Here is a 27772-nt window from a genome sequence, read left to right as displayed (position 1 = left end):
TAGCGAACGTCTCCTTCGTTCGTAGATCCTTAACATAAACAGAAAAGGGAGTAAATTCGACGGAAGAATTCATATCGTCAACAAGTTTAGCTACAAAAACAATGTTCTTTTTAATATTAGGAGCAAGGAGAACATTGGACAAGTGAAGTGAGGACTCTGACATAGGGATATGTGCACTGCCAGTATGACTAATGGAATGATAAGTTTCATCTCCCGTAACTATACTACCGTTTTCAGAATAAGGCAATAAGTGAGATAACTTATCGGCATTACTCGTAACATGAGTGGCAGCACCAGAATCAACATACCACTCGCCTTGTTCATTTTGCTTGATCGTCATCTGCGACAACGCTGATAACAAAAGTTGTTGCACATCTGTAGATGGCGCTTTCGTGTCCATGGTAGTAGCTAACTTATTTTCAATTTTGTTTATTTTTCCTCTATTTTGTAGATTAAACCAACAATCAGCTTTCACATGTCCTCTTTTGTTACATAAGAAACAAGTGGGCACTCTCCTCTGATTCCCTTTATTAAAAACACCAGAAATATTAGGTGTAGGCAAGATACCACGTCCTCCCTGCCCAAAACGTCTGCGGCCTCTGCCTCCTTGATGCCCTCCATTCCCTCGTCCAAAACCGACAGAAATGTCCATGGCCAAAACTGAATGAGAACGAGTTGATTCATTTCCTTCTGCTCTTTGTTTCATAATCATCTCATGCTGGAGAAGTTTCGCTTGAAGATCGTCAAAAGAAGGCAAGTGAGGAAGGCATGACAAAGTTATGGTAAACATGTCAAAATCAAGGCCCAATCCATTGAGGAGTTGTTGAACTTTATCTTTATCTGAAATAGCACTTCCAGTAACCACCAATTGGTCAGTAATACTCTTCAAGCAGCCTATGTATTCCATGACTGGCATGGAGCCTTTCTTCAAATTTTGAAACTCATTTTTTAAGTACATAACTTGGGTTTCTGATATCTGAGAGTATGTCTGAGACAACTTACTCCACAGATCCGCCGCAGTACAATCATCTGAAAGAGTAACCAACACTTCTTGAGAGAGTGTTGACGTAATATAAGCAACCAAAGACTGATCTCGCTTCCTCCAGGCTGTATACTCTGGATTCTTAAAGGAAATAGTAATTGTGTCACCCTTCTCATTGTTGGTTTCCTGCAAAATAAACTGTGGTGGTATAGGAACCAAACCATCCAGATGTCGAGATCCTGACTCCGTATAAAAGGAAGTATTTGTCTCTTCCAGGTCAAAAAATTAGAGTGAGTAAGTTTTTCTGTAACGAGCTGACTCAAGAAATTTGCAGAGGGACCGGAGGACAAGGTGGATGACGAAGAGTAATCCATATCAATGGGACAACGAATAAACGAACAAGACGAATGAAAAGAAAGAAAAAGAAAGTTGGAGATCACTTAATCAATCAATAGAACTTCAATAAGGGATGCACCCGTGCTACCAATAGTCGTAAACTGTTATGCCTTTTTTTTTAGATTCAAAATCGAGATTGTAGACTGTTATAACTTGCCTATAGGCATCACACAAAAAACACTAAACAGTAATAAAAAGGAAACTTCTGTAATCAAAGAGGAAATAAATCAAAAAATACTTAAAAAAGATTTGTTTGCAATCAAAGAGGAGACTGCAATCAAAGAGGGAAAACATGAATCAAAGGGATTGCAATCAAAGAGGAGAAAACTGCAGTCGTTGATGTCGAAGGACGCTAATGGTGAAAAGGAAAACTGTAGACGTTAATGATGCTACAAACATTAATGATGAAGAAGAGAGACAGATGGTGATGATAATGAGTACTGTGAAGAAGAAGAATGAACGAGAATCAGAAAAATGAACGAGTAGCAGAAGTTACCAGGAAAGAAGAAGAATAGACGAAGAGATGTATCAAAAACTGGGTTCCGCAACCTCTGCTCTGATACCATATAAGATTCTGTGTGGGGTTCAGCCTTCACTACAGAAAATAACGAAAAGAGAGAGAGGAGGGAGATGCACAATGGCTGGGGCGGCGCACGTTAACTCGACCTCCAAGCCCTAAGCTTTATAAATAAGCAAATATACAATGGCTGAGATTACAGAAATATTACAGGAATGCCATTAATAAAACAACATTGAGCATGTGTTAGAATATTTAACGTGCGTATGGATCTGGATCCAGATCCATATGCATACTATATTTTAACAGATACATCCTGTCCCAAAAGAAGTTTACAATTGATATCGTTGCACGTTCAGGAATCAGAGATGAATAATACGCTGACACACCAAAAGTGATTAATGCCAAGATAAGAGTTGAAGATGGATTCTTACTGGATGACCCTACTCCTTATAGACATCTTATTGGATCGTTAACTTATTTGTCTATCACTAGACCAAATATTATGCATGCAGTATATACTGCTAGTCAATTCCGGCATACACCAACTTCGGTTCACATAAGTGTCATGTTAAAAATAGTCCAATACATTAAAAATACTATATCTAAAGGACTTTTCTTGTCTTTTTCCTCTTTTTTAAATGTTATTGCATATACTGATTCTGAGTGAGGAGGATATCCCAATAACTGACACTCAACTACGGGTTTTTGTGTGTTTTTAGGTGATTCTATTATATCTTGGCAGTGTAAAAAGAAATATAAGGTATTTTTATCCTCTATGAAAGTTGAATACAGAGCAATGACTACGACAACAATTGAGGTCATGTGGTTGTTGTCTTTGCTTAAAGATATGGGAGTTGAAGTAACAGAACCTTTAAAACTATATTGTGATAACAAAAGCACAATATATATTGTTTATAATCATACATTTCATGAACGAACGAATCACATTGAGATGTATTGTCATTACGTTCGACAAGAGCACTTGAAGAGAACTACTGATCTGCCATATGTACCGTCTGAATATCAAATCGCGGATTTCTTCACTAAAGCACTTCCTTTACCGTGATTTATCTTTCGTCTTAACAAACTTTCAGTGATCTCATTGCAAGTTTGAGGAGTATTAAAATATTATACTTTTGTATGGATATATATTATTCGGGGGGTATTTTAGTCTTTTTTATAAGGGTATTTTGTCTTCTTATTATTATAATAGGGGCAGTCTAGTAGAATCTGTATAGGTATTTTAATTTTCCTTTTTGAATTTTTACTTTTTATTTTTATTATGTTTTTTGACTGTTGGGGACAGCCCAAAGGTCATATTTATGCCGTAGGGGGCTAGTCTAATGACTAGTTGCACTGCCCCCATTTCACTCTCTTGTTTGCTTATATATATAGGGGTTGTTCCCCTTGTATTCTATATGCTTTTCCAAGCATTCTTGAAGGTTTATACAGATTATGTAACACCCCAAAATTTCAAGCTTGCAAACCTTTCGAAAAAAAAGAAGAAAAGAAAAAAAAAAGACAAGAGACTAAAAAGGAATCTCTTCATCTCAGAGATGATTTACGAAATCAGCGGAAGACTATACTTTTATTAATTTCAGAAAGGCAAGCTGACAACTTTGAGCGCGTTAGCTAAAAGAACCAAAACGCACAACACATGCTACTTGCGGACACTTGGAAAAGCCACTTTCATTTAAGAAGTTCTCCAAATAGTACAAAATTAGGATCTCCCAAGGAAAATCCGTTACAAAACCCCAAACATCAGGACGCGAGCTAAGAGCAGGAAGAAGAACGTCTTGGAGCCATCTAGCCATCGCGCCATCGCCTGTGGTGTACCTAATCATCACCTGTACCCATAGAATGGGTTAGTTTCACGAAAAACTAGTAGGCGCACAAGAGAGACTACAAGGATCTGAATTATGTAATTTAATTCAGTAAGTTACACAGTTTAAAGCAAATATGCAGTTAAACATGTAAGCAATGCATGCAGATAACCAGTGCAAACGCGTAAGTAGTGCAAGCGAATACGTAGTGCAAGTGAATAAGTAGTGCAACGAATCAGTAGTGCAAGCAAGTCGGTGGTGCAAGCGAGTCAGTAGTGCAACGAATCAGTAGTGCAGCGAATCAGTAGTGCAACGAATCAGTAGTGCAGCGAATCAGTAGTGCAAGCGAGTCAGTAGTGCAGCGAATCAGTAGTGCAGCGAATCAGTAGTGCAACGAATCAGTAGTGCAGCGAATCAGTAGTGCAAGCGAGTCAGTAGTGCAGCGAATCAGTAGTGCAGCGAATCAGTAGTGCAACGAATCAGTAGTGCAGCGAATCAGTAGTGCAACGAATCTCACGGCCCAGCAACCAAAGTGAACAGACTTTATGTTCCGATATTACTGGCCTGCGGGTACGCGCAGGCAAAACATAGAAACAACTGAGACTAGTTCGGGCGTCTATTATTCTATGTATTTTCAATAACCCGAATAGCTAGTTGAGTCCGCTCCAAAGGGGACGGCTTTAGCCGAGAGAGGATTCCCCAGAGGCTGAAAAGCAGTGCCACGGATGCATCCAACTTCTGCAGAAGTGTTAAGCTAACTATTGTAGCCCCTTTCCCCTAACTCCAATGACTGGGGAGGCCGGATCTTTGCCCGTGGGGTGGTTGTTAACAACCTGTCCATTGGAGTTTTTGTACCGATCTGTCCTCTCCCTTGACAGACAACCAGAAGCGAACGGGTGCGTTAGGGGTTGCTTAACTAACGACCCATTCTATGCTGTGGTCTTTAAACCACTCGAGCATCTTGCCTGTGAAGGCGAATGTGAGGCCATTTATGTGATTACAACAGTTTGCATTTAGCGTTGTTCGAGGTCGCACGACCGTCTCATCCGATCATCGCAGTACTAGACGTGTCGTGCACGACTATAAGTACTCTACGATAAAGGGGGTATAGCTCCTCAATAGAAGCCTCAACAGGAGTGTTTCACAAAGATGTAAAGTTTATCAACTTTACTCTATCTTTTGAAACAGCAGTACCTTGTGCCAACATGATGCATGTGATTATCTCGAATCACATCCGCTATCGAGGTATCTACATGTCTCGCATGACTCGATACCGGCCTCGATAGACGAGATACGGGTTTCTCAACAGAACACCCGCTAAGACGTTCGCTCGCTCCCGATTAAACTCTTGTCGCAAGAGGGAGAGTGGTAAATGCTCCTTGCATCCTCCACGAGGATGCCCTTAAGGCATCCGCAAAGAGCAAGAACCTGCACGTCATCTGCAACAGTCAGGCAATACCAACACGTATGCAAAAGCAAGAGGCTAGGCGCAGAGCGCGACGGCAAGGTAAAGGGCAAGGATTTGCGAAACCGCATCCTTGAGTGAAGTGGATACTCGTATAAATATATACATACATATATATATATATATATATATATATATTCAATGGTCGCTTTTAGTTCAATTGAACTTAATTCAAATATCCAAGTCTTCCGTGCAATTTTCCCCTACCTTGGAGGGTTACGAGCTTGCTGACGTCTGCGGACGTACACGATTGACGGCTCGGGTCGCAGAGCGCGAGTGGGATCCGTCGTAGCTGCAAATATGCGATATTAACAAGCAAACTCTGACAAAAGCAAAAGCAAGGCAAAGACTCGACTTTTCCGATACATAGGGTTGGGGCCAACCGTCCCAATTGACTCGAAAAGAAGATGGGGCAGGATCAAAAGACTCTAGCTGCCAAAAGAGGGGTGTAGTCAAATGCGAACAGATGACTCACGCTACTAGGAATTCCTCGTTGGAGACCAACAATTGTAATGATCTGTCCCCATCACGATATAGCTTCCAAAGATTCCCCGGGCTTGTCGGCCAAGGGTATCGGCTTGCGCACAAAGGGCAGGGGGCCATCGGCCCCTGCTGGCAACAAAAAGGCAGGGGCCATCGGCCCCTGCTGGCATAACAAAAGGCAAGGGCCATCGGCCCCTGCTGGCATAATAAAAAGGCAGGGGCCGATGGCCCCTGCTGACAAACTAAAAAGGCAGGGGCGATGGGCCCCTGCTGGCACAAACAAAAGGCAGGGGCCGATGGCCCCTGCTGGCATAACAAAAGGCAAGGGCCATCGGCCCCTGCTGGCATAATAAAAAGGCAGGGGCCGATGGCCCCTGCTGGCATAATAAAAAGGCAGGGGCCGATGGCCCCTGCTGGTACAATAAAAAGGGGCAAGGAGGAGGGGCTCGGCCCCTCCCCTACCGAAACGGAGAGCAGGGAGGGGTGTCGTGCCCCTCCCCTGCTAAAAGGGGGCAAAGGGAGGGGGTTTGACCCCTCCCGTGGCCACACAGAGAAATGAGGGAGAGAGAGAGAAGAGACGGAGAGGGAAAAGAGGGAGAAAGAAGAAGCGATGGCGTACCAGGGGGTTTTCGGAGGAACTCGCCGAAGAGGAGCTCGCCGGAAGGAAAAGGGGGGGGGTCGCCGATGTCGGTGGCGGCGGCTGTCGGGGGTCGCCGGCGTCGGTGACCGTGGACGAGCGAGAGAGGGAAACGGAGAGACAGAGAGCGAGTGGCGGTGAGGGGGGTTTCGTAACCCTCCTCCCGCCTGCCTCGCTGTCTTTTAATGACAGCGAGGGGCGGTGGCCCGGGTCGGGTCCGGGTCGGATCCGGATCCGGCCCAAACCAATTTTTTTTTTTTTTTTGATATTACATCCTACCCTCCTTAAAATAATTTCGTCCGCGAAATTTCTATAGCATAAATTGGTCAAAATACAAGTCGGGGTATTTATCCCTGATATCCGACTCAAGCTCCCATGTACATTCACTAATTCCATGGTGTTGCCAACGTACTTTTACAAGAGAAATCGTCTTCGATCTGAGCACTTGGTCTCGACGATCAACGATTGCTACTGGTCTTTCCTCGAACGTCAAGTCCTTATGGATATCCACATCATCATAATGAATGATGTGCGATGGGTCGTGAACATATCTTCTCAGCATGGATACGTGAAAGACGTTGTGAATCTGAGCGTACTGAGGAGGCAGCGCAACGCGGTAAGACGCCTCGCCGATCCGATCCAGGATCTCAAAAGGTCCGACGAATCGCGGACTCAGCTTTCCCTTTTTCCCGAACCGGAAGACGCTCTTGGTAGGAGATACCTTAACAAAAACCATATCTCCTGTTGAGAACACGAGCTCTCTACGTCGACGATCGGCGTAACACTTCTGCCGACTTTGCGCGGTACGCAGACGTTCCCTGATCATCTGCACTTGCTGAGTATAGTGCTGTAGCACTATAGGTGAATCTAGCATCCGTTCACCAACCTCATCCCAGTAAACGGGTGATCGACAAGGCTTCCCGTACAAGGCTTCGTAAGGGGCCATACCGATACTGGCATGGTAACTATTATTGTACGCGAATTCTGCCAACCCAGTATGAGAGTCCCATTCTCCCCTCCAGTCCAACATGCACGCTCGCAGCATGTCTTCCAAAGTCTGAATCGTGCGTTCAGATTGTCCATCAGTCTGAGGGTGGAAGGCAGTGCTGAATTTTAGCTTTGTGCCCAAGGCCAACTGCAGCTGCCCCCAAAACCTGGAGGTGAACCTCGGGTCACGATCGGAGATGATTGACACAGGAACACCGTGCAATCTCACAATCTCCCTGACATAGAGGTCTGCCAAGCTATCCAGTGACTGACTGAGCCGTATAGGGAGGAAATGCGCTGATTTAGTGAGTCGATCCACGATCACCCAAATCGCATCGTGTTTCCTCCGCGTTCTCGGCAAACCGACGATGAAGTCCATCGTGATGTCCTCCCACTTCCATTGTGGAATCTCCATTTGCTGCACCACTTCGCCTGGTCGTTGGTGCTCGATCTTAACCTGTTGGCAAGTCAAGCACTTCGAAACGTACTCGGCTACGTCCCGCTTCATTCCGTTCCCCCAATATCTGCGCTGCAAATCTTTGAACATCTTTGTGCCGCCCGGGTGGATCGTGTACTTGGACTTGTGGGCCTCAGTGAGAATCTCATCTCTCAAAAAAGGATCTTCTGGCACCCAGAGACGATCCTTACGCCATACACCTCCTTCCTCACTCAGTCGGAAGGGGGTATCGGCCCGCTGCGCTAGAGCCTTCAGCTTATCATACTGCGCATCGATCTTCTGACTGACAAAGATCTTTGACAATAGCTCAGGCTGAGCTACCATGCTGGAAAGACTGATCGAAACTGGAGTGACCACAAACGGTTCCCACGATATCAGATCCTCGACCAGCTTCCACCCCGCAAACAACAAATTTACGGAAACGCTGGGAGACTTGCGGCTCAGAGCGTCGGCCACAACGTTCGCTTTTCCTGGGTGGTAGGACAAGGTAAAGTCGTAATCCTTGAGGAATTCCAGCCAACGTCGCTGCCTCATATTCAGCTCCTTCTGCGAGAACAAAAATTTTAGGCTCTTATGATCTGTAAAAGCCTCGAACCGCTCCCCATACAAATAGTGCCGCCATATCTTCAATGCGAAGACTACCGCTGCTAACTCCAAATCATGAGTCGGGTAATTCTTCTCATGTATTTTAAGTTGGCGCGATGCATAGGCGATCACTCTATCGTTCTGCATTAAGACGCAACCCAAACCTGTCCCGGAAGCGTCTGTGTAAATCACGAAGCCGCCTTGACCCGAAGGTAAGGCCAAAATGGGAGCAGTCGTAAGACGTTCCTTTAACCTCTGAAAACTGCTCTCACACACGTCGTCCCACACGAACCTAGCTTCTTTCTTCAGGAGCTGCGTCAAGGGTAGAGAGATCTTAGAAAAGTCCTGGATAAATCTTCGGTAATACCCAGCTAATCCAAGAAAACTCTGAATGTCACGAACATTCCTCGGTTGCTGCCAACTGAGTACAGCCTCAACTTTCGCTGGATCCACGGACACACCTTCCTTGGAGATGACATGTCCCAAAAACATGATCTCCTCGAGCCAAAACTCGCACTTAGAGTACTTAGCGAACAACCGCTCCTTTCGCAAGGTTTCGAGAATAACTCTCAAGTGCTCACGATGTTGCTCCCAGCTATCTGAATACACCAAGATGTCGTCGATGAACACGATCACGAAGGTGTCCAAAAAGGGTTTGAACACCCTATTCATGAGATCCATGAACGCTGCAGGAGCGTTAGTGAGTCCAAAGGGCATAACCGTAAATTCGTAATGCCCATACCTGGTCCGGAAGGCCGTCTTGGAGATATCATCTCCCTTAATTCTGAGTTGATGGTACCCAGATCTAAGGTCGATCTTTGAGAAGATCCTGGCCCTCTGCAACTGATCGAACAGATCCTCGATGCGCGGCAACGGGTACTTATTCTTTATTGTCGCCTGGTTAAGCATCCGATAATCGATGCACAACCGCAATGATCCGTCCTTCTTTTTCACGAACAAGACGGGAGCTCCCCAGGGCGAGACACTGGGGCGAATGAATCCCTGATCCATCAACTCCTGCAACTGCTTCTTGAGCTCTGCGAGCTCGGCTGGCGCCATCCGATATGGAGCCTTAGAAATTGGCGCAGTACCCGGCAGCAACTCGATGCTGAACTGCACCTCGCGAGGTGGAGGAAGGCCTGGCAGTTCCTCCGGGAAGACGTCTGGGAAATCTCGAACAATCTCCAAGTCTCCCATCGGGACTTGCGTCGGCCCAGACTGGATGACACTGACCAAAAAGGCAGTGCATCCCTTCCTCAGGTAGCTCTGCGCCTTCAACGACGAAATCAACTTGCTCGCCCGAACGGGTTTCAGGATCTTGAATTCCATCTTGGGCATTCCTGGTGGAGATAAAACAATCCTACTATCTCGGCAGAAAATCTTGGCATGATACTTGTGCAGCCAATCCATGCCTAGGATGACGTCAAATTCTGTCATCACTAGCAGGATAGCACAAGCCGGTAAATGCCGATCTGCTAAGACTACGTCCAACTCTGGTACGTAGGCCGCACAAATGGTATTTTTCCCAATCGGGTTATACACTTCAAGAGTATTATGCAAGGGTTTTACAGGTATGTGCAAACACTCGGCAAAATTTACCGAAATAAAAGAGTGTGTGGCACCACAATCAAAAAGCACAAAGGCCGCTTGGTTAGCGACAAAAAGGGTACCTTGCACTAGGTCGCCCTTGGTCAACTGCTCAGCCTTGGCTGAGTAGACACGTCCCGGCACCCTCTTTTGACCGCTCGTCTGTGGTGGTGGCGACTGATACTGCTGTTGCGGCAGTGGCGGCCGAGGGAGCAAAGGTGCTCCGCTGGTCTGCCTGGAATCATCAGCCGCCTTTTTGCGGCAATCACGGACGTAGTGGCCCATCTTGCCACAATACAGGCATCCGCCTGTGTCGAGCGGGCACGCCTGCCTAAAGTGAGATCGCTGGCATCTGGGGCATACGCTGCCAGCCTGCTGCCTGGCTGGAGGATTGCCCTGTGGCCGTTGACGCTTCGAAGGAGGATATCGTTTCCTTCCTCCTTCGCTCTTTACAGGAAGGAACGGTCGTTTGCCTGAGTCGCCGGAAGGTGTCTTCGGCTCACCACCCGTAGCGGGTGGCCTCCTGCCCTGAGCACTCTTAGTGCGCTCCCATGCTTCACTCAGAACGGTAGCGGCAGCAACTGCCGCAGAGAAGGTCGAGGGCATGCTCGTTAGGACCCGATGCATGAGTCCCTCCTTCAGCCCCCGAACAAACTTTCCTGCTCGCTCGCGATCATCCGCGAACAGGTTAGGGCAGTAGGGTTCCAAACTCTGGAATTTGGCGATGTAATCCGTCAAACTCGAATTGCCCTGCCAGAGCTCCAAGAACTCCACCTTCTTCTTCTCCCTTGCGTGAGGTGGGAAGTAGTTCTCCAAGAAAGCCTTCCTGAAAGCTTCCCAAGGAATGGGCGAAATTCCCGAAAACTGCACACCCCGCGCCATGTCCCACCAACTGCGGGCATTCCCCTTCAGCCTGAAGGTCCCGAAAAGCGTCTTCTTGTCATCGGGTACTGACAAGACCTCGTACACTCGTTCTACCTCCTTCACCCAGTTATCAGCCATATCTGGGTCGGGCTTGCCGTCGAAGGTCGGGGGGTCAAGCTTCAGAAATTTCTCATACGTCACTGCGGTATGCGGGATCGGCTCAGGAACGGGCGCTGGTTCCCTTTGGGAACGAATTTGGTCTCGCATAGCCGCTGCCAGGGAACCCAGGGAATCCATCACGAATCCCCGCTGATCTGACCATTCGTCAGCAGACCCTTCGTTCGAGTTCCTTGCCATCCTTGGAGTAAACAAGGAATACCCATAATTAGAAATTTTAGGAAACTCAAAACAAGCAAAAACATAAGTACTATTCATGTTTAACATGAGTAGTTTATGAAACCCCAACAATGCTGGTATACACACAAAACACGTCAAGCCACTTAACTTAACAATGCCTTGAGCACCTACTAAGCAAGAGGAAAAGTATACTCACAGTGCGATGCGGATGCCCAATGGTCAAGAATCCTTGCTTCCCTTAGCTCTGATACCAAGTTGTAACACCCCAAAATTTCAAGCTTGCAAACCTTTCGAAAAAAAAGAAGAAAAGAAAAAAAAAAGACAAGAGACTAAAAAGGAATCTCTTCATCTCAGAGATGATTTACGAAATCAGCGGAAGACTATACTTTTATTAATTTCAGAAAGGCAAGCTGACAACTTTGAGCGCGTTAGCTAAAAGAACCAAAACGCACAACACATGCTACTTGCGGACACTTGGAAAAGCCACTTTCATTTAAGAAGTTCTCCAAATAGTACAAAATTAGGATCTCCCAAGGAAAATCCGTTACAAAACCCCAAACATCAGGACGCGAGCTAAGAGCAGGAAGAAGAACGTCTTGGAGCCATCTAGCCATCGCGCCATCGCCTGTGGTGTACCTAATCATCACCTGTACCCATAGAATGGGTTAGTTTCACGAAAAACTAGTAGGCGCACAAGAGAGACTACAAGGATCTGAATTATGTAATTTAATTCAGTAAGTTACACAGTTTAAAGCAAATATGCAGTTAAACATGTAAGCAATGCATGCAGATAACCAGTGCAAACGCGTAAGTAGTGCAAGCGAATACGTAGTGCAAGTGAATAAGTAGTGCAACGAATCAGTAGTGCAAGCAAGTCGGTGGTGCAAGCGAGTCAGTAGTGCAACGAATCAGTAGTGCAACGAATCAGTAGTGCAGCGAATCAGTAGTGCAGCGAATCAGTAGTGCAAGCGAGTCAGTAGTGCAGCGAATCAGTAGTGCAGCGAATCAGTAGTGCAACGAATCAGTAGTGCAGCGAATCAGTAGTGCAAGCGAGTCAGTAGTGCAGCGAATCAGTAGTGCAGCGAATCAGTAGTGCAACGAATCAGTAGTGCAGCGAATCAGTAGTGCAACGAATCTCACGGCCCAGCAACCAAAGTGAACAGACTTTATGTTCCGATATTACTGGCCTGCGGGTACGCGCAGGCAAAACATAGAAACAACTGAGACTAGTTCGGGCGTCTATTATTCTATGTATTTTCAATAACCCGAATAGCTAGTTGAGTCCGCTCCAAAGGGGACGGCTTTAGCCGAGAGAGGATTCCCCAGAGGCTGAAAACCAGTGCCACGGATGCATCCAACTTCTGCAGAAGTGTTAAGCTAACTATTGTAGCCCCTTTCCCCTAACTCCAATGACTGGGGAGGCCGGATCTTTGCCCGTGGGGTGGTTGTTAACAACCTGTCCATTGGAGTTTTTGTACCGATCTGTCCTCTCCCTTGACAGACAACCAGAAGCGAACGGGTGCGTTAGGGGTTGCTTAACTAACGACCCATTCTATGCTGTGGTCTTTAAACCACTCGAGCATCTTGCCTGTGAAGGCGAATGTGAGGCCATTTATGTGATTACAACAGTTTGCATTTAGCGTTGTTCGAGGTCGCACGACCGTCTCATCCGATCATCGCAGTACTAGACGTGTCGTGCACGACTATAAGTACTCTACGATAAAGGGGGTATAGCTCCTCAATAGAAGCCTCAACAGGAGTGTTTCACAAAGATGTAAAGTTTATCAACTTTACTCTATCTTTTGAAACAACAGTACCTTGTGCCAACATGATGCATGTGATTATCTCGAATCACATCCGCTATCGAGGTATCTACATGTCTCGCATGACTCGATACCGGCCTCGATAGACGAGATACGGGTTTCTCAACAGAACACCCGCTAAGACGTTCGCTCGCTCCCGACTAAACTCTTGTCGCAAGAGGGAGAGTGGTAAATGCTCCTTGCATCCTCCACGAGGATGCCCTTAAGGCATCCGCAAAGAGCAAGAACCTGCACGTCATCTGCAACAGCCAGGCAATACCAACACGTATGCAAAAGCAAGAGGCTAGGCGCAGAGCGCGACGGCAAGGTAAAGGGCAAGGATTTGCGAAACCGCATCCTTGAGTGAAGTGGATACTCGTATAAATATATACATATATATATATATATATATATATATTCAATGGTCGCTTTTAGTTCAATTGAACTTAATTCAAATATCCAAGTCTTCCGTGCAATTTTCCCCTACCTTGGAGGGTTACGAGCTTGCTGACGTCTGCGGACGTACACGATTGACGGCTCGGGTCGCAGAGCGCGAGTGGGATCCGTCGTAGCTGCAAATATGCGATATTAACAAGCAAACTCTGACAAAAGCAAAAGCAAGGCAAAGACTCGACTTTTCCGATACATAGGGTTGGGGCCAACCGTCCCAATTGACTCGAAAAGAAGATGGGGCAGGATCAAAAGACTCTAGCTGCCAAAAGAGGGGTGTAGTCAAATGCGAACAGATGACTCACGCTACTAGGAATTCCTCGTTGGAGACCAACAATTGTAATGATCTGTCCCCATCACGATATAGCTTCCAAAGATTCCCCGGGCTTGTCGGCCAAGGGTATCGGCTTGCGCACAAAGGGCAGGGGGCCATCGGCCCCTGCTGGCAACAAAAAGGCAGGGGCCATCGGCCCCTGCTGGCATAACAAAAGGCAAGGGCCATCGGCCCCTGCTGGCATAATAAAAAGGCAGGGGCCGATGGCCCCTGCTGACAAACTAAAAAGGCAGGGGCCATGGGCCCCTGCTGGCACAAACAAAAGGCAGGGGCCGATGGCCCCTGCTGGCATAACAAAAGGCAAGGGCCATCGGCCCCTGCTGGCATAATAAAAAGGCAGGGGCCGATGGCCCCTGCTGGCATAATAAAAAGGCAGGGGCCGATGGCCCCTGCTGGTACAATAAAAAGGGGCAAGGAGGAGGGGCTCAGCCCCTCCCCTGCCGTAACAAAAAAAAACAGGGAGGAGGGGCTCGGCCCCTCCCCTACCGAAACGGAGAGCAGGGAGGGGTGTCGTGCCCCTCCCCTGCTAAAAGGGGGCAAAGGGAGGGGGTTTGACCCCTCCCGTGGCCACACAGAGAAATGAGGGAGAGAGAGAGAAGAGACGGAGAGGGAAAAGAGGGAGAAAGAAGAAGCGATGGCGTACCAGGGGGTTTTCGGAGGAACTCGCCGAAGAGGAGCTCGCCGGAAGGAAAAGGGGGGGGGTCGCCGATGTCGGTGGCGGCGGCTGTCGGGGGTCGCCGGCGTCGGTGACCGTGGACGAGCGAGAGAGGGAAACGGAGAGACAGAGAGCGAGTGGCGGTGAGGGGGGTTTCGTAACCCTCCTCCCGCCTGCCTCGCTGTCTTTTAATGACAGCGAGGGGCGGTGGCCCGGGTCGGGTCCGGGTCGGATCCGGATCCGGCCCAAACCAAATTTTTTTTTTTTTTTTTTTTTTTGATATTACAGATTATATTTTTTATATTGAGTTTCTAGTGTGATTTGTGTTTGGTGATTGTCTCCTTTGTGAGATTGGAGTTGACCCATTAGTGGTCTTTGTGTATTTGTGCTCTCTTGTATCCCTTAGTGGCATTCTCTTGAGTTTGTTATTTCGGTTCACCAATCACTTAGGATGTGATTGAAATTTGAAAGTTCTCAAATTCAACGGATCTAATCTGAGAACCAAGGATTTGTGATTCATGAATCCGTAAGTTTCTCTTAAAAAATGAGGATCTGAGATTCAGCATTTGAAACTCTTGGGTTTAGAGTAACCCCACAGATATCTGAGGGATTCAGAAGTTACCTATTCAATAGATGATACAGAAAACAGTTTTAAAAGACTGAGATGAAAGAAATAACAAAAGAACATCTCAAGCTCAACCAATGAATCTCTATGATGAATGGCCAACTCATTGGTAGCCCCAAAAATTCCTCTTTGCATTCTTTTATGACATGCTAAGGCCAGGCCAGAGAACCATAAGTTTCGCTTGAAAAATGAATCTAGATCATCAAAGAATGAGGATCTGAGATTCAGCATTTGCAAAGCTCAGATTTAGTGTGACTGAATATCAACAGTGGTCCCTTAGATATGAGATCTGAGGAATTGAAATGCTACCTATTCATTACATGTCATAGGAAATAATTTTAAAAGACTGAAAGAAAAGAACCACAAACAACAATCATCTCAAGCTCAATCAACATATCTCTATGAAGAATAGCTAACTCATTGGTATACTCAGAAACTCCTCTTTGCATAATTTGTAGATGTCTTTGGGCATATAAGTTTCCACAAGGAAAACCAAGTAGGTTTTCACAAAAAACAGAAAACAAAAAAGGTGCTCTGCACTGTGAACAGTAATAGCAGCCAGGTTCTTCATACCAGGATATTGGCGGAACAAGGCTCCACTATAGTTTACAATATAAGGTGCGACTGCCACTGTCTGCAAAGTTAGTTAAGGGAAAAATAAGAGAGAAAAAAGAAGGGATATTTTGCAATAGAATTTCTTGAAAAGACTATTTCTGTAAGGGTGATACATCCAGTTTTGACGCCAGTGAATTTCAAACACTTTAATTGATTCATGCTAGAAGAGAGCCACCTTAGAGTAGTCTCTGGTTCGAATATAGAACACAGGCACAAACTGAGAGAGGAACCTATAGTGAAGATCCTTGGAAGGAAATCCTAAGAGGCCCAAGTCAGCACTGCAAAGATGAGCAACTACTTAAGGTACGCAATAAAGGAACACATTTGAAGGCAAATTAATCACATGCATGCTTACCGCAAAGTGTCCAGCTCCAAATTAAAAAGAAGAGCTGGTGTGGATGCAGCAAAATTTCCCTATAAAATTTACAAGAAAATCAATAAATAGGTTAGGTCAATTTGATGTGGGAGTTATATACTAATTGATCAAGAATATGAAGATGACAAACATAAGATGGAATGCTACGTTGATCAATGGATAAGAGTTTCAAGTTATACAGTTACAACCAATAAGTGTCTGTTAAACCTTTTTCTTTTCATTTTTTAATAGCTTTGCAAATAGTGATCAACAGTTCTAACAGAAATGTAATGGCAACAAACATGATGAACTTAATTTCAATTCTATCTAATACCTATTAATAACGAAAATTACAAAAAGAGTTGTAATAAAACATGCAAATGCATGCACAAATAAAAGAAAGAAAAACAAAAAAAGATAAAAGAAAAATGAGAACAAAATATTGGACAAATAAATCAATGCACTAATTACAAGTTATTCGTACCATGGGAAAATTTCTATCATATGGCCCCGCTAATCAGAAAAGGAAAATGGGGTTGCACCCAATGGCCAAAAAAATGTTGCATCTTTAAAATGGAACCTTGGATACAAACCACTTGAGAAAAAGAAAAAGAAAAAGAAAAGAAATAGAAACAGCACTCAAAGAAAAAAATTGAACAGAGAGAATAAACCTATCTAGCAACATGAAAGAACATGAATTACAAAAAGGTTACATTTTATTCGTGACAAAGTTCAATTATATGTGAATGACAACTATACGTTAAGTTTACAAGAAGACACCATTATTGAACAATTTTTATGACAACGTAAGGCCAAATGTACCAAAAATAAGCTTTAGATAACATAGATAACCAAAAGGCCAGACACCCTCAAAAAGGAAGGCGTGATGTTCCCCATCATATTTCTAGTTTCTAGGAGTATCCACCCATAAGCTCACTCATAATAAAGTTATATGCCAGCACCATAATTCTATAGTTCTACTTCTTCATGTGTCCAAATACTCTCCATCGACTGACCACAAGTAACTTTACAGTGATTATGCTAGTTTGGTCAGATTTAAAATGTGTGTGCGTGTGTACACACACAAAGCTGCAAGTTAGGGCTCCACAAAATCTATAGTTGGTGAAGATCTTAGAAAAATTATAAATAAGTTGTATATTATGAAAATTGAGGATAATATGTCTTAAAATAAAGACACTATTGAATTATCCAACCAGAGTATCCACATTTTTAATGCAAGAATCTGTTTTTAGAAAATTTGGTCAACTCATTTTGTACATTAACACATAAAAATTGCGTCAAACTAAAGACCTGTAAGCTACTCAAGATCGTTGGAGCAAAGGAGCCATACCACGTAACTCTCTATAACTGGAAGGTCACGTGTACTACAATTGATAAATACGTATAGTGATGGTGGTTCATCAGAATCCTGTTTCTCTGCATCAAGAAAAATAAGCATGTTGAAAAATGAAATGACAATTTGCAAGTGAAATAATCAATGGCAGATGGTGGCATGAAAAAATCGTTGAACAGGAAAAGAAGAAAGAAAAGATGCAGCCTTATTTTCTTTAGACAGTTAAGCTAGGGGTCACCCGAAAGCGTTCGGTTAAGATAGTATCACAATAACCAAACACCTTACTTGACCCCAAGAAAAGATGCACAACTGGGAAAAGAAAAAGAGAAGAGCAAAGCAGGGAGGGCTTCAAGCTCATTTTCACTACAAATCGACAATTATCTTGTTAGGGGAGATTGATGGTAAAAGAACAATTATCTATCAATAGGTACTGCTTCATTTCAGATAATTAAACTCTAAGCATGCATTTGCAAGTTTTGTGATAGCAAATTGAATATGGATACTGGTTGCCACTTCCCATTCTTGCTCAGGCACATCATGTTTGGCATGCATTTTGCGCATCAAGAATAATAAGTCAAAAAAATAGAACTGAACCAGGGGGATCTTAAGACTGAGTTCTGCACACAACTTTATACTTGATCCATTATGATGCTGTGCTAGGATACATGCCATGAGGAATAATAATGTATAGTACAACCATTTTATGATATAACACATTACAGTTACATCTTAGAGAATGGTAGGGTGATTACCTTATCAACTATAAAACTTGAGCAGTGAGCACATCTAGACCAATGAAGAACAGCAGAATGGAGGCAAACTCTAAACCAAAGAGTATCCCTATACAAGATAGCACATATAAAACCAACAAGCGTATCCTCTATGGCAGATACTTCTGTCCCTGGTTGGACTAAGCAAAATATATTGCTGATAAATAGAAGTACATTTTGTTCATAAATGCACAGAAATATTCTGCCGTGGTTAGTGCAGTCAAACTAAACCTAATGTCATTTATTTGCTTGGAGAAATGCGTGAATGCTCACAAATTTATATCGCATGAAACCCTCCTTTGTTTTTTGAAGAAATCACATGAAAACCCTCTTAAATTTCTCTCAAGTCTTCAGAAATCTATGACATGGGAAAAAAAAAACTTCAATCCAACTCTCTAATAACTAATGTTCTAACCTTCTTCATGGAAAAACACGGGGATCACAAAAAGGAAACAAAAGCTGTATACAGTGTGACATTTCAAATGGCCTAAATTCATGGATATGATAAATGGGTTTCATGGCAACCCAAAAAGTTGTAGCAATGCTGCAAATGAACCAGTCACATTTCTTTGCATGTGATTTCTTCTTTTTGACAGGGCTTCATCATAACTGTGTTGGATTATGCACAAAATGGTCTGCTATAAATTTTATAAAACACATGAGCAACAACAACTTTTAATTTGAACCACAAGGATTTTCATGAACCAAAAACTTTGAAATACCCTGCTTCAATTTACATTTATATATGTTCAAGGGGGAAACCCAAAAAATAATATATCATGGCATGAATTATAGTAATTGAAAAGCTGGAGCTGGTCAATTTTGGAAGACATTGACTTGGGATGTTTTTATCATAATACAATCTATTTTCCTATCCTTTCACCACTGCTGAAAATATTGAACACAAAGAGAGAGAGAGAGAGAGAGAGAGAGAGAGAGAGAGTAAATAATCCCTTAGAACATTAAGCTGATTACTTGGCTCATCCAAGGTTTGAGCAATGAAATTTCATAATCCATCATTTTTGTTCATGACAGTTTCCTTGGCCCATAAAATTTGATAGTAAAGGAGATCTTTATGACAAAGGATTCACATTTCTGAATTTCTTGAGATATCTGACATGATACTGAAATTAAACTTTGTTTCTTATGATGTTATGAATGTCAGACGAGTACTTTATCAATATGTTTCATGAACAAGACACTTCAGCATATAAATAGACCATTCTACTCCACATGAAGTACCCTCAACAAAACCATCATCATTAATGTGACGTCTTGAAAATGTAATTCAGTAATTCTGGTTCAAGGCCAACTGTGCTGTGATGAGGGTACAATTTTAAGTTCAACAGGCATTCACCATCATAATAGATGAGCCTACAGGATTGGATATGTTTTACTCTAAACACAATAACATAAATTATAAACAGCATTGCCTTTGGCCGATATCTCAAGGAGTGATATAAAATAAACACTTACAGTTTAAAGATTTGTTCCAAGAGTACAGAATTGCTAAATATTCAACTGCAGCGCTTATTAATATATTATGAATAAGAAGCATGCTTGGTGTATCATCAGACAGCTATGAGTATGAATGCCAACCTTGCTCATCTTCAGCAAAATCAAAATCCAAAGTATTTCGTATAGACTTGAAGAAAGTAGAAACAGGCCCACTGGGCACATCATCCAAGCAACCAATGCTTAAACCATTGACCTGAAACAAGTGGAAACGTCCTTCTAAGCAATTACATAAAATTCCCTTAAAAAAGTCAAAGGAGAAAGTTCATTGATCAAGATTTAAAATCAAACTGCACAAAAATTAAAAAGACTGGTCAATAAGAGAAGAGTCAATATAGTTGCAGACTTGCAAGCTATCCATGGAAATGTTGCCTATCCAGATGGCATGAACCATTCTACTGGATCCCCCTCTAAAAATGCCTCCTTAGCAGACGAAGATATCATGCAAAAAAATCTAAAACAAAGTTTAGATTCCTTCCAGTGGGTCCTCTGAAGTTCCCAAAACACATAGAAAGCTACTAACTTCAAACCCATGCACATCCCTTCCCTTATGGATGCATCACCATGGGAGATCTAGCAATTAAAAGTCTCCCATGGAATCAAAATACTCGATCTTCCAGATGAGCAGGGTTAAAAGTGGTAAGCAATAAGTTGCAGAGGCAACGGATTTATTTCACTGTCTCATACTTATTTTCACAAAGAAAGCACATGCCAGCAAGAGGGACACTGCCATGTGAAAAAGCAATGACACATTCATATGCTCTACATAGCTGTAAGCCTGTAACCCTCAATATAAATTGCATCCCAAAATGTCAATATTTCATCATGACAAGAAATATCAATACTCTATAAATGGCATTACAAATCTTTACCATAGTTGTGCCCCTCTATCGATGTTATTCCCAGGACATTAATGTCAAGTGATTTAACAGCTCATAATCAGATCTCATTAGTCTTCCACTATCAATTTTTGTCCCTCATTTTCACCACCATCTAATCAATGAAATTTGATTAAATTTTTCTGGCATTCTTATACCTAGCCCTTTGCTAAGCATCAGCAAACCAAATGACAATACTTCATATCATCTTCCATCCTATCCGCATCTTCATACCCTCATAATCACATTGCCCACAACCATATCATATCATCATCATCTTCTTCCTCACCATTTTTTTTTTAAGAACAAAATTTAATTCATCAATAGTAACTTGGTGACAAATAGTCACCAAAATCAGCATAGTACTAAGAGAACAAATATACCAAACTCCCCCATCAAATTCTAGAATCATCCAAAATAGATCCCTATTACGCCATTTGTTAGATGCACAAGACAAGATATCTCTTTGGATAGTAGCAATTACAGTAGTAGGTGAAGAAGACTTCCCTTTAAAAAGCCTTTCATTCCTCTCCAGCCATAAGAGCCACTATGTTGAGCAGAGCCACCATTTCTTCCTTCTCCTAAAGAGTCTTGGGCCAAGCAATAACGTGTGAATGCAATTGGTCAATGAAATTGAGATGTCCAGACAGGCTGCAGTAAATAATTTCCTCATAGGGAGAGGAGGGTGCTTCTCAATATGGTGCCCACCTCATGTTTGTAGATTGGATTGTTTGTTGAATGGGTGGCACCATTCCCCAAGCACTGATATTTCTATTTGTGGCCCTCAACCAGTTGACCTGGCTTGATGGCCCCCTTAGAGGCTTCTGCCCTTTTCAACCAAAGAAAGATCACAAATATTTTCCCAGCACAATGTACTATTTTTTAAGAGTTTTGCAAATAAGCTATATGAAATTGGTTGGCCAACTACTGCTAATTTTAATAGGACAACCTGAAAAATAAAGGAAGGACACCTGTGGTTAAACCTTTTTTAGATGAAGTTTGCAACCGTCTGTTAAGTCTTTAAAATGTTCTCTTTTGAGAAGTAAACCATCTAACATCTAGAGGACAATGTCAGAATAATACAAAACACATAGCCTTTGTGATTAACACACTTATGTAGAATTGATATGACACTACTCTTATGATGGTTGATAAGGAGGGGTTGAAGAAAGCCCGACTCTGAGGGTAAGCCATGTCTTCCCAAGCTTTCTTTATGCTCATGTACCCAAGCATTAGCTTCCTTTATGTACCCAAACATTAGACAGATCTTGTACATAAATCATGACTGTTTGTATTCCATTGAAAACCAACCTAGTTAGACATATGAACGAAAACCTCTTCCCTGGTGATGCCAAAATTGCTCATAAGAAAATTTGGTGGACCAAGTGTCACCTTTTTGCAGGCATTGGAACCCCACGTTTGTCCAAGACATAATCAATGGTAATAAGGATAGCAAGTCAATATCTATTACCAAACTCAACCAAAATTCATGGAGAAAGGCAGGAGCATCAGACAATGCAAGAGACCCCAAACCCACCTTCCCTTCCAAATTAAAGCTTCCCAGTGATCATATAAAGAGGCAGATCTTGTTTACGAAATCAATTGCCTAAAGACCACAATGACATTGACCATGATGCTTCCTGCTGCAACAAAAGTAGTTCCATTTTTTTGTGGAGAAGAAATAAAAGCAGTTTGACTAAAATCATGGTGACAAGGTGTCACCAAGAACAGAGCATAGCATAAATAAGAGCCTGACATAACATTCATATGTCTGACTGCTCAAGCATAACAAAACAAGACAGCCCACAAGAAGAAACACCTAAACTATAATCATTGATACATTAAGCATAACATAGAAATATGAAAACACTTGTTAAAACATAAAGAAGTTAACAGTTAATACTGTTTCAAAAGCTGTTCTAAACAGCTGAGAGGCCCTTCGTTTTTCTGGTTTATCAGGAAAAACCTGCAAAGCAGCAATTAAAAATACAGTCAAGTTTCTTATAAAATGATATTCACCATGATGTATATCCTAAATGTAAGAGAAACTGTAACAAAATACTATGAAGAAATAAAACAATATCTTGAATACATGACTTACAATGCATGCCTTGATATTCTTCATTTCATTTAACTTCCTAACAATAGCCAACGCCAGTTGGATGTTAGCATCAATAAACTCATCTGAAGATCCCTTCAAAGATCAGAAAGTAATACAACTCATTTAGCAAAATTTCTATTTCTGCCCAAGAAAATTATAACAGATACAAAGATTAAGAGAAAACTGCACTGGTATAATTTAACATTGCAAAAGGTGAGCTGATAGTAGGAAAAATGAAAGAAGAACGCATGATTTTTTGTATCCGAAAATACCATAACAAATACATCTCATGAAAATGGCACATTTTACTCCATTCAAATGGCAAAATTATGATATCAATATGGGGAGGATAGAGCAGCTGCATCACAAAAAAACAGTAGGCGTGTCCCCATAATCCACACAGATATTGGTGTTGCAGGGGGGGAAAAGTCCATCTTTGACATGGACTAAACAATGCATCTTTGATGATTCTTGCAGTCTTGCCACCATTCAGTGCAAAACAGTTTAATTTTCACTTATCAAAGTTCAATATACTTAGGAAGCAAAAATAAGGAAACTGCACAAACCAATACAATTATTTCAGCAAACATAGAAAACCTTAAGAAGGTTGATGTATTAGACGAAAAAAATCAGAGATTCATACCTTATACGAAGAGATGCTGCTGGGCAACGGTCTGAAAACACAACCAAGAAGAAACACAATTAACAAACAACAGATGGGCATCACATATCAACAAACTCTCAACCGTTTATTCGTGACCAAAGAAATAAGCAACACAGAAAAAACTCATAAAATTGAACCAACCCATCAATACAAAGAAAAAGATATCAAGAAGTTTGGCTCCGACTTCGATCGTGCTCGATTCGAAGCGCTCGAGGAAAACCGAAACACGGTGAAACGAAACAACCATGAGTACCACTCACGGGAATTCGATCTCCAGTCGAGTTTTGCCATCTTCCAAGGCATAAACGAGGGAATTGGCAGCGTCCGTGACAAGAACTTCGTAGGACTTGGGCTTGTAAACAGAAACTCCAGCTTTAGGACCAGAACCAGAGGCGTCTCGGAAGGTGGTCTCATTTCCAGCCTTGGCGTGCAATCTGGTCGAAGAATGCCTCAAAATTGGAAGGGTGGGAGCGCTGCAAAGAGCGTGGGATTGAAGAAAGGGTGGTAAGGAAGGGATGGGTGGTGTCCTTGAGTTCGAGAGAGAAGGGCGAGGGGCGGCGAGGTGCCAACAACACGCACTCATGGTAGCAGTGCGGCAGAGAAAGATTTAGTATCACGATGTAGATATGAAATTCAACCGGAATGGGATTAGTTCTTGGAGGATTACTGTGTCATGTGTGTGTGTATGTGTGATATGAAATCTCTCCATGGGGAGAGGAGAGAGAGGAGTGGTGGGTGGTGGGCTCTTCGGATATGGTTGGCATCTCTCTTGTGGGCCAAAGCGCGCCAAAGCTTTCTCCGATCAGTAGTTGCCACAGGGAGGAAAGAAATGGGGTACGGGAAGCGATGCGCGAAACGAGAAGCGTGCGAAGCGTGAAACGTTTGTGAAGCTTTAAAGAGAGAGAATAAAACAAGTGACCATAATGACAAAAGGTTTAAAACGTCAAAATATCGGCAGCTAAAAACTCGCGAGAAATAGAAAACTTTCACAAAAGCTCATGCATTTAAAATGCATTACGTAATGTCTTTAAGAAAATCAAAATATTTTAAAAAATATTGTGTATTTTTTAATTCTTTGTCAAGAATACCACAGTGTATATGCAAGTTTTTTTGTAGTTAATAGTTTTAAAATAAAATACAATACTTTTAGTATGAAATATTTTAAAACTTGGATTACCGGATCACTTAACGGGTACAAAACTCGGGTTTAAAAAAAGGTATCAAATGTTCAAAAAACTCATCCCGTCTCAATTATTTAAGAAACATGTACCAACTTACACGATTCTATTACATTATAAACAAGTATCACGTTAGTTTCTATTAGCATTTATGCGTACAAATAATAGTTTCATTTTATAAAAAAGATACTGTTTTTGTAAAGATTTTTAAATCTTACATATAAAAAATTATTGTACAATAAGAATTGATTTAGATATTATGTCTAACTATTTTAATTTACAGAGTTCTTTATAAAAATATATACTTCATATCAATTTTTTAGAAACCATAACAATGTTTATTAGAAACTTCTATGATGTCATTTAGAAACATATCAATGTGCATTTCAAATAAAAGCACCCCAAAACTTTTTAAACCCTCGTGTATCCGTACCAATTTCCATTTATGGCAATTATGGACTGTCCTAGCCACTTGGGCAACCCAGGGCAAGCTCAAGAAACTTTAATTTTATATATTAAAAAGAGTTTGCTATTGACAAAAGGCAAACTTTATGAAGAGATGGCAGTGGATCGGGCAGGGGCGGGGGAGAAGGTCCATCTCAAAATCATGCCCTTCATCCATGCACGGGTTTGGATTTTAACCTCTATTCCCGCCTCCATCCCCATTTCATGTCCTTAATTCTTGGTCTACACGGGGCGAGACGGGGCGGGGTCTCATTTTTCCTCGGTCCATTGCCATCCTTAAAGAAGGATTGAGAATAAGATGGGACGGGACGGGGTAGGGCGGGGCAAGGTGAGGATCAGGATGAGGATGGGGCGGGTGGGAGAAAGGGTAAGTCCATCCCCGCCTCCATCCCCACACAGGTTTTGATTTTAACCTTCATCCCTTCATGTCCTCCATCCCCAGTCCAAATGAGGTGAGGTGAGGTGAGGTGGACGGGGCGAGCCCAGTTTCCTTGGGTCTACTGCCATCCCTAATTCCCAATGGAGATATCATTGTTAGCAACACCAAAAGACTATAAATGACTAAGGTCAAGCTAGAAACTCTCAGGAAGTAAATAAGGTGCCAGATTTGGTTGTACGCCTTCCTTGAAGATGGATAATTCAATTCTCAAAGTATTTAGATTTGATCAGAGGGTTCTTGAGGAATTGTATGGTCAAATGTTGGGGTGTTGCATGATGAGTGCTGAGATTTTGATGAAGGGCCCTTTTATTTTTGTTTGAATTGCTGAGCTAGAGACAAAAAATCCTGAGGTAATTGAACTTAGGCCCTGTTTGGAAACTCGGCTTTGGTGGCAAATAAGGAATTCATAGTTCTCATGGTTTTGGCAAATCCATGAACATGTTTGGGGCCGTTGGTCTAACTGTCATGGGGATTTATCACTTCCAACCAGTTGCTTGTTTGGCCTGTTTCGAATGCCACTTTAGTTCTGCATTTGGAAGGGTATCGGAAAAGGAACTGGAGCAGTCAGAAGCCCCGTCGGCATGGGAACCGGAGTGATAGTTGGCAACTGCCACCTCATTAAGATGGTAGCTGAAATGAGGAATTGGAAGTGGCAAATGCTACTCCAGTTCCCTTTTTTCCATCCTCCCCAAACAGTCGAAGTCACTGGGTATTCCCCAGATCTACTCCACTCCAGCATCCTCACACGCCGAGTTTCCAAACAAGGCCTTAGATCCCTCGGTTATGATTGTGTGACCTTACCATCCAGTTATCTCATTTGATCCCCTAATGCAGGCCTATGCCCAACTAAGAGACTTGGAAATGATCTTAAATAAGGGTGTCAATGGTTCAAGTATGACTTGATCCCAGTCCATAGGGGTCGAGTAGGGTTAGGGTTAGGGTTTGGTAACAAAGAAAAGGGCCTGAATGTCTATCTGGGTAGCATGTGTGGTTCAATTAGCATATCAAGCTGGGTATGGTTTATAAAATTTCATATTAGACTTGGGTCCGTCCCAAGTCCCCATTAAGATCTTTTTTTTTTTTAGTAAAATGTATAAACAAATTAGTAATTTATTGTGCCCTGTTTGATGAGGTGTCAACAGGCAGGGTTTACCGGGATCAGACCCGTACCAAACCCTATAGGATTCGGGTATGGTGATAAATAAGAAGACCCGGGTCCAGGCCCGAAGGTCTGATTAATACATGGATCCAGGTATAGTATGTGAAATCTTATACCATACCCGGGCCCAACCTGAGTTTTGATTAAGACCTGCAATTTTTCAATGTAAAAATGATAAAAAAAAAAAAAAAAAATTTACGGGGTATGACCTGGTCTGGTTCATGTAGTTCTTATTGGGTCCAGGTATGGTTTCTCTTATGGTGGGTCTGATTAGACCTAGGTCCAGACCTGATACCATACCTGAAAATCAGGGTCAGGTCTGGTTTCACTTGGGTCCGAACCAAACCTGACCCGTTGACACCCCTACCTGTTTGTGTTACCCTTATAGGACCATACCCTTCTGGTAGGTCGTGTCGAGCTGGGTACTAACACCTCAGAGTTGGATCTGATGGGTGAAGGTACAGCCCATTGGCACCCCTAATCTTAAGTTTTTGAAGTTCATGCAAACACGTCGATTTGAACATACCACTGCCATCTGCAACACTCAGGGATTTATGCACGAAGGAAGGGTGCACATCAGTCCCGATAGCTTCTTCAAACCTGAATGCATGAACCTATATGTTTCTTTCACGCTTCTAATCCTTTACGAGAAACTTGCTTTCTAAAAATGAAAAGCTTGTTTTTCTAAATACAAAAATGAACTTTCTTGGTATTAAAAATATCTTTTTTATTTTAAAAGAATGATATTATTTTAATGAGTAATGGGTCCGTGCTAAACCCATTTGGTGCTAAACCGCGTACTAAATGGGTTTTTCAGCTTCCCCGGTGCTTTTTATGCCGTTCTGGCCCTATAAATGTGTTGGGCATGGTAGATTTATTAAGAATCCACACCTGAATCATGTGTTTTAAATGAAAAAAAATGATGTTTGGAGCCTCAAAAATTTACAAAGATTTTGGACCGTTGATTTTTTGAACTTTATAAAAACCCACTCATGTATTGAAATCAAACCCTTCAAGAGCTGATCCCTATAAAATCAAGTACATAGATCACACCCGTACAGTCACAATTTAATAATAAAATGAAAAGGCCTGAAAAATCTATTTAGCATGCCCTTTAGCACCAAATGGGTTTAGCACCGACCCATCACTCTTATTTTAATATTTTTTAATTCCTTTATAATAAACATTTTGATAAAAAAGAGTTAAAATTAATTTTAGGTGAAAAGCGCCTGCTTTAACAATGTTCATGTAGGAAGATTCCCTTTAGCTT

General features: G+C 42.5%; 1 protein-coding gene across 1 annotated transcript in view; it reads right to left on the bottom strand.

Annotated features, from left to right (window-relative positions):
- The window catches only part of LPA3 (Low PSII Accumulation 3), a 35417-nt gene extending 11378 nt beyond the window's left edge, over window positions 1-24039 (bottom strand). The window contains exons 1-9 of the mRNA XM_089984967.1: window positions 23522-24039; window positions 23241-23271; window positions 22598-22690; window positions 22400-22462; window positions 19703-19814; window positions 17331-17416; window positions 15980-16038; window positions 15800-15902; window positions 15583-15643 (exon numbers count right to left, since the gene is read on the bottom strand). Of these exons, the coding sequence (XP_089841093.1) occupies window positions 15583-15643; window positions 15800-15902; window positions 15980-16038; window positions 17331-17416; window positions 19703-19814; window positions 22400-22462; window positions 22598-22690; window positions 23241-23271; window positions 23522-23844 (931 nt within the window). The 5' untranslated portion in view covers window positions 23845-24039. The remainder of the gene's footprint in view (window positions 1-15582; window positions 15644-15799; window positions 15903-15979; window positions 16039-17330; window positions 17417-19702; window positions 19815-22399; window positions 22463-22597; window positions 22691-23240; window positions 23272-23521) is intronic.
- Window positions 24040-27772: the final 3733 nt, after the last annotated feature.

Source organism: Nuphar pumila, chromosome 13, assembly GCF_984573655.1.
Source record: "Nuphar pumila chromosome 13, dmNupPumi1.hap1.1, whole genome shotgun sequence".
NCBI lineage: Eukaryota > Viridiplantae > Streptophyta > Magnoliopsida > Nymphaeales > Nymphaeaceae > Nuphar > Nuphar pumila.
This window is presented reverse-complemented; position numbering and strand designations above follow the sequence as displayed.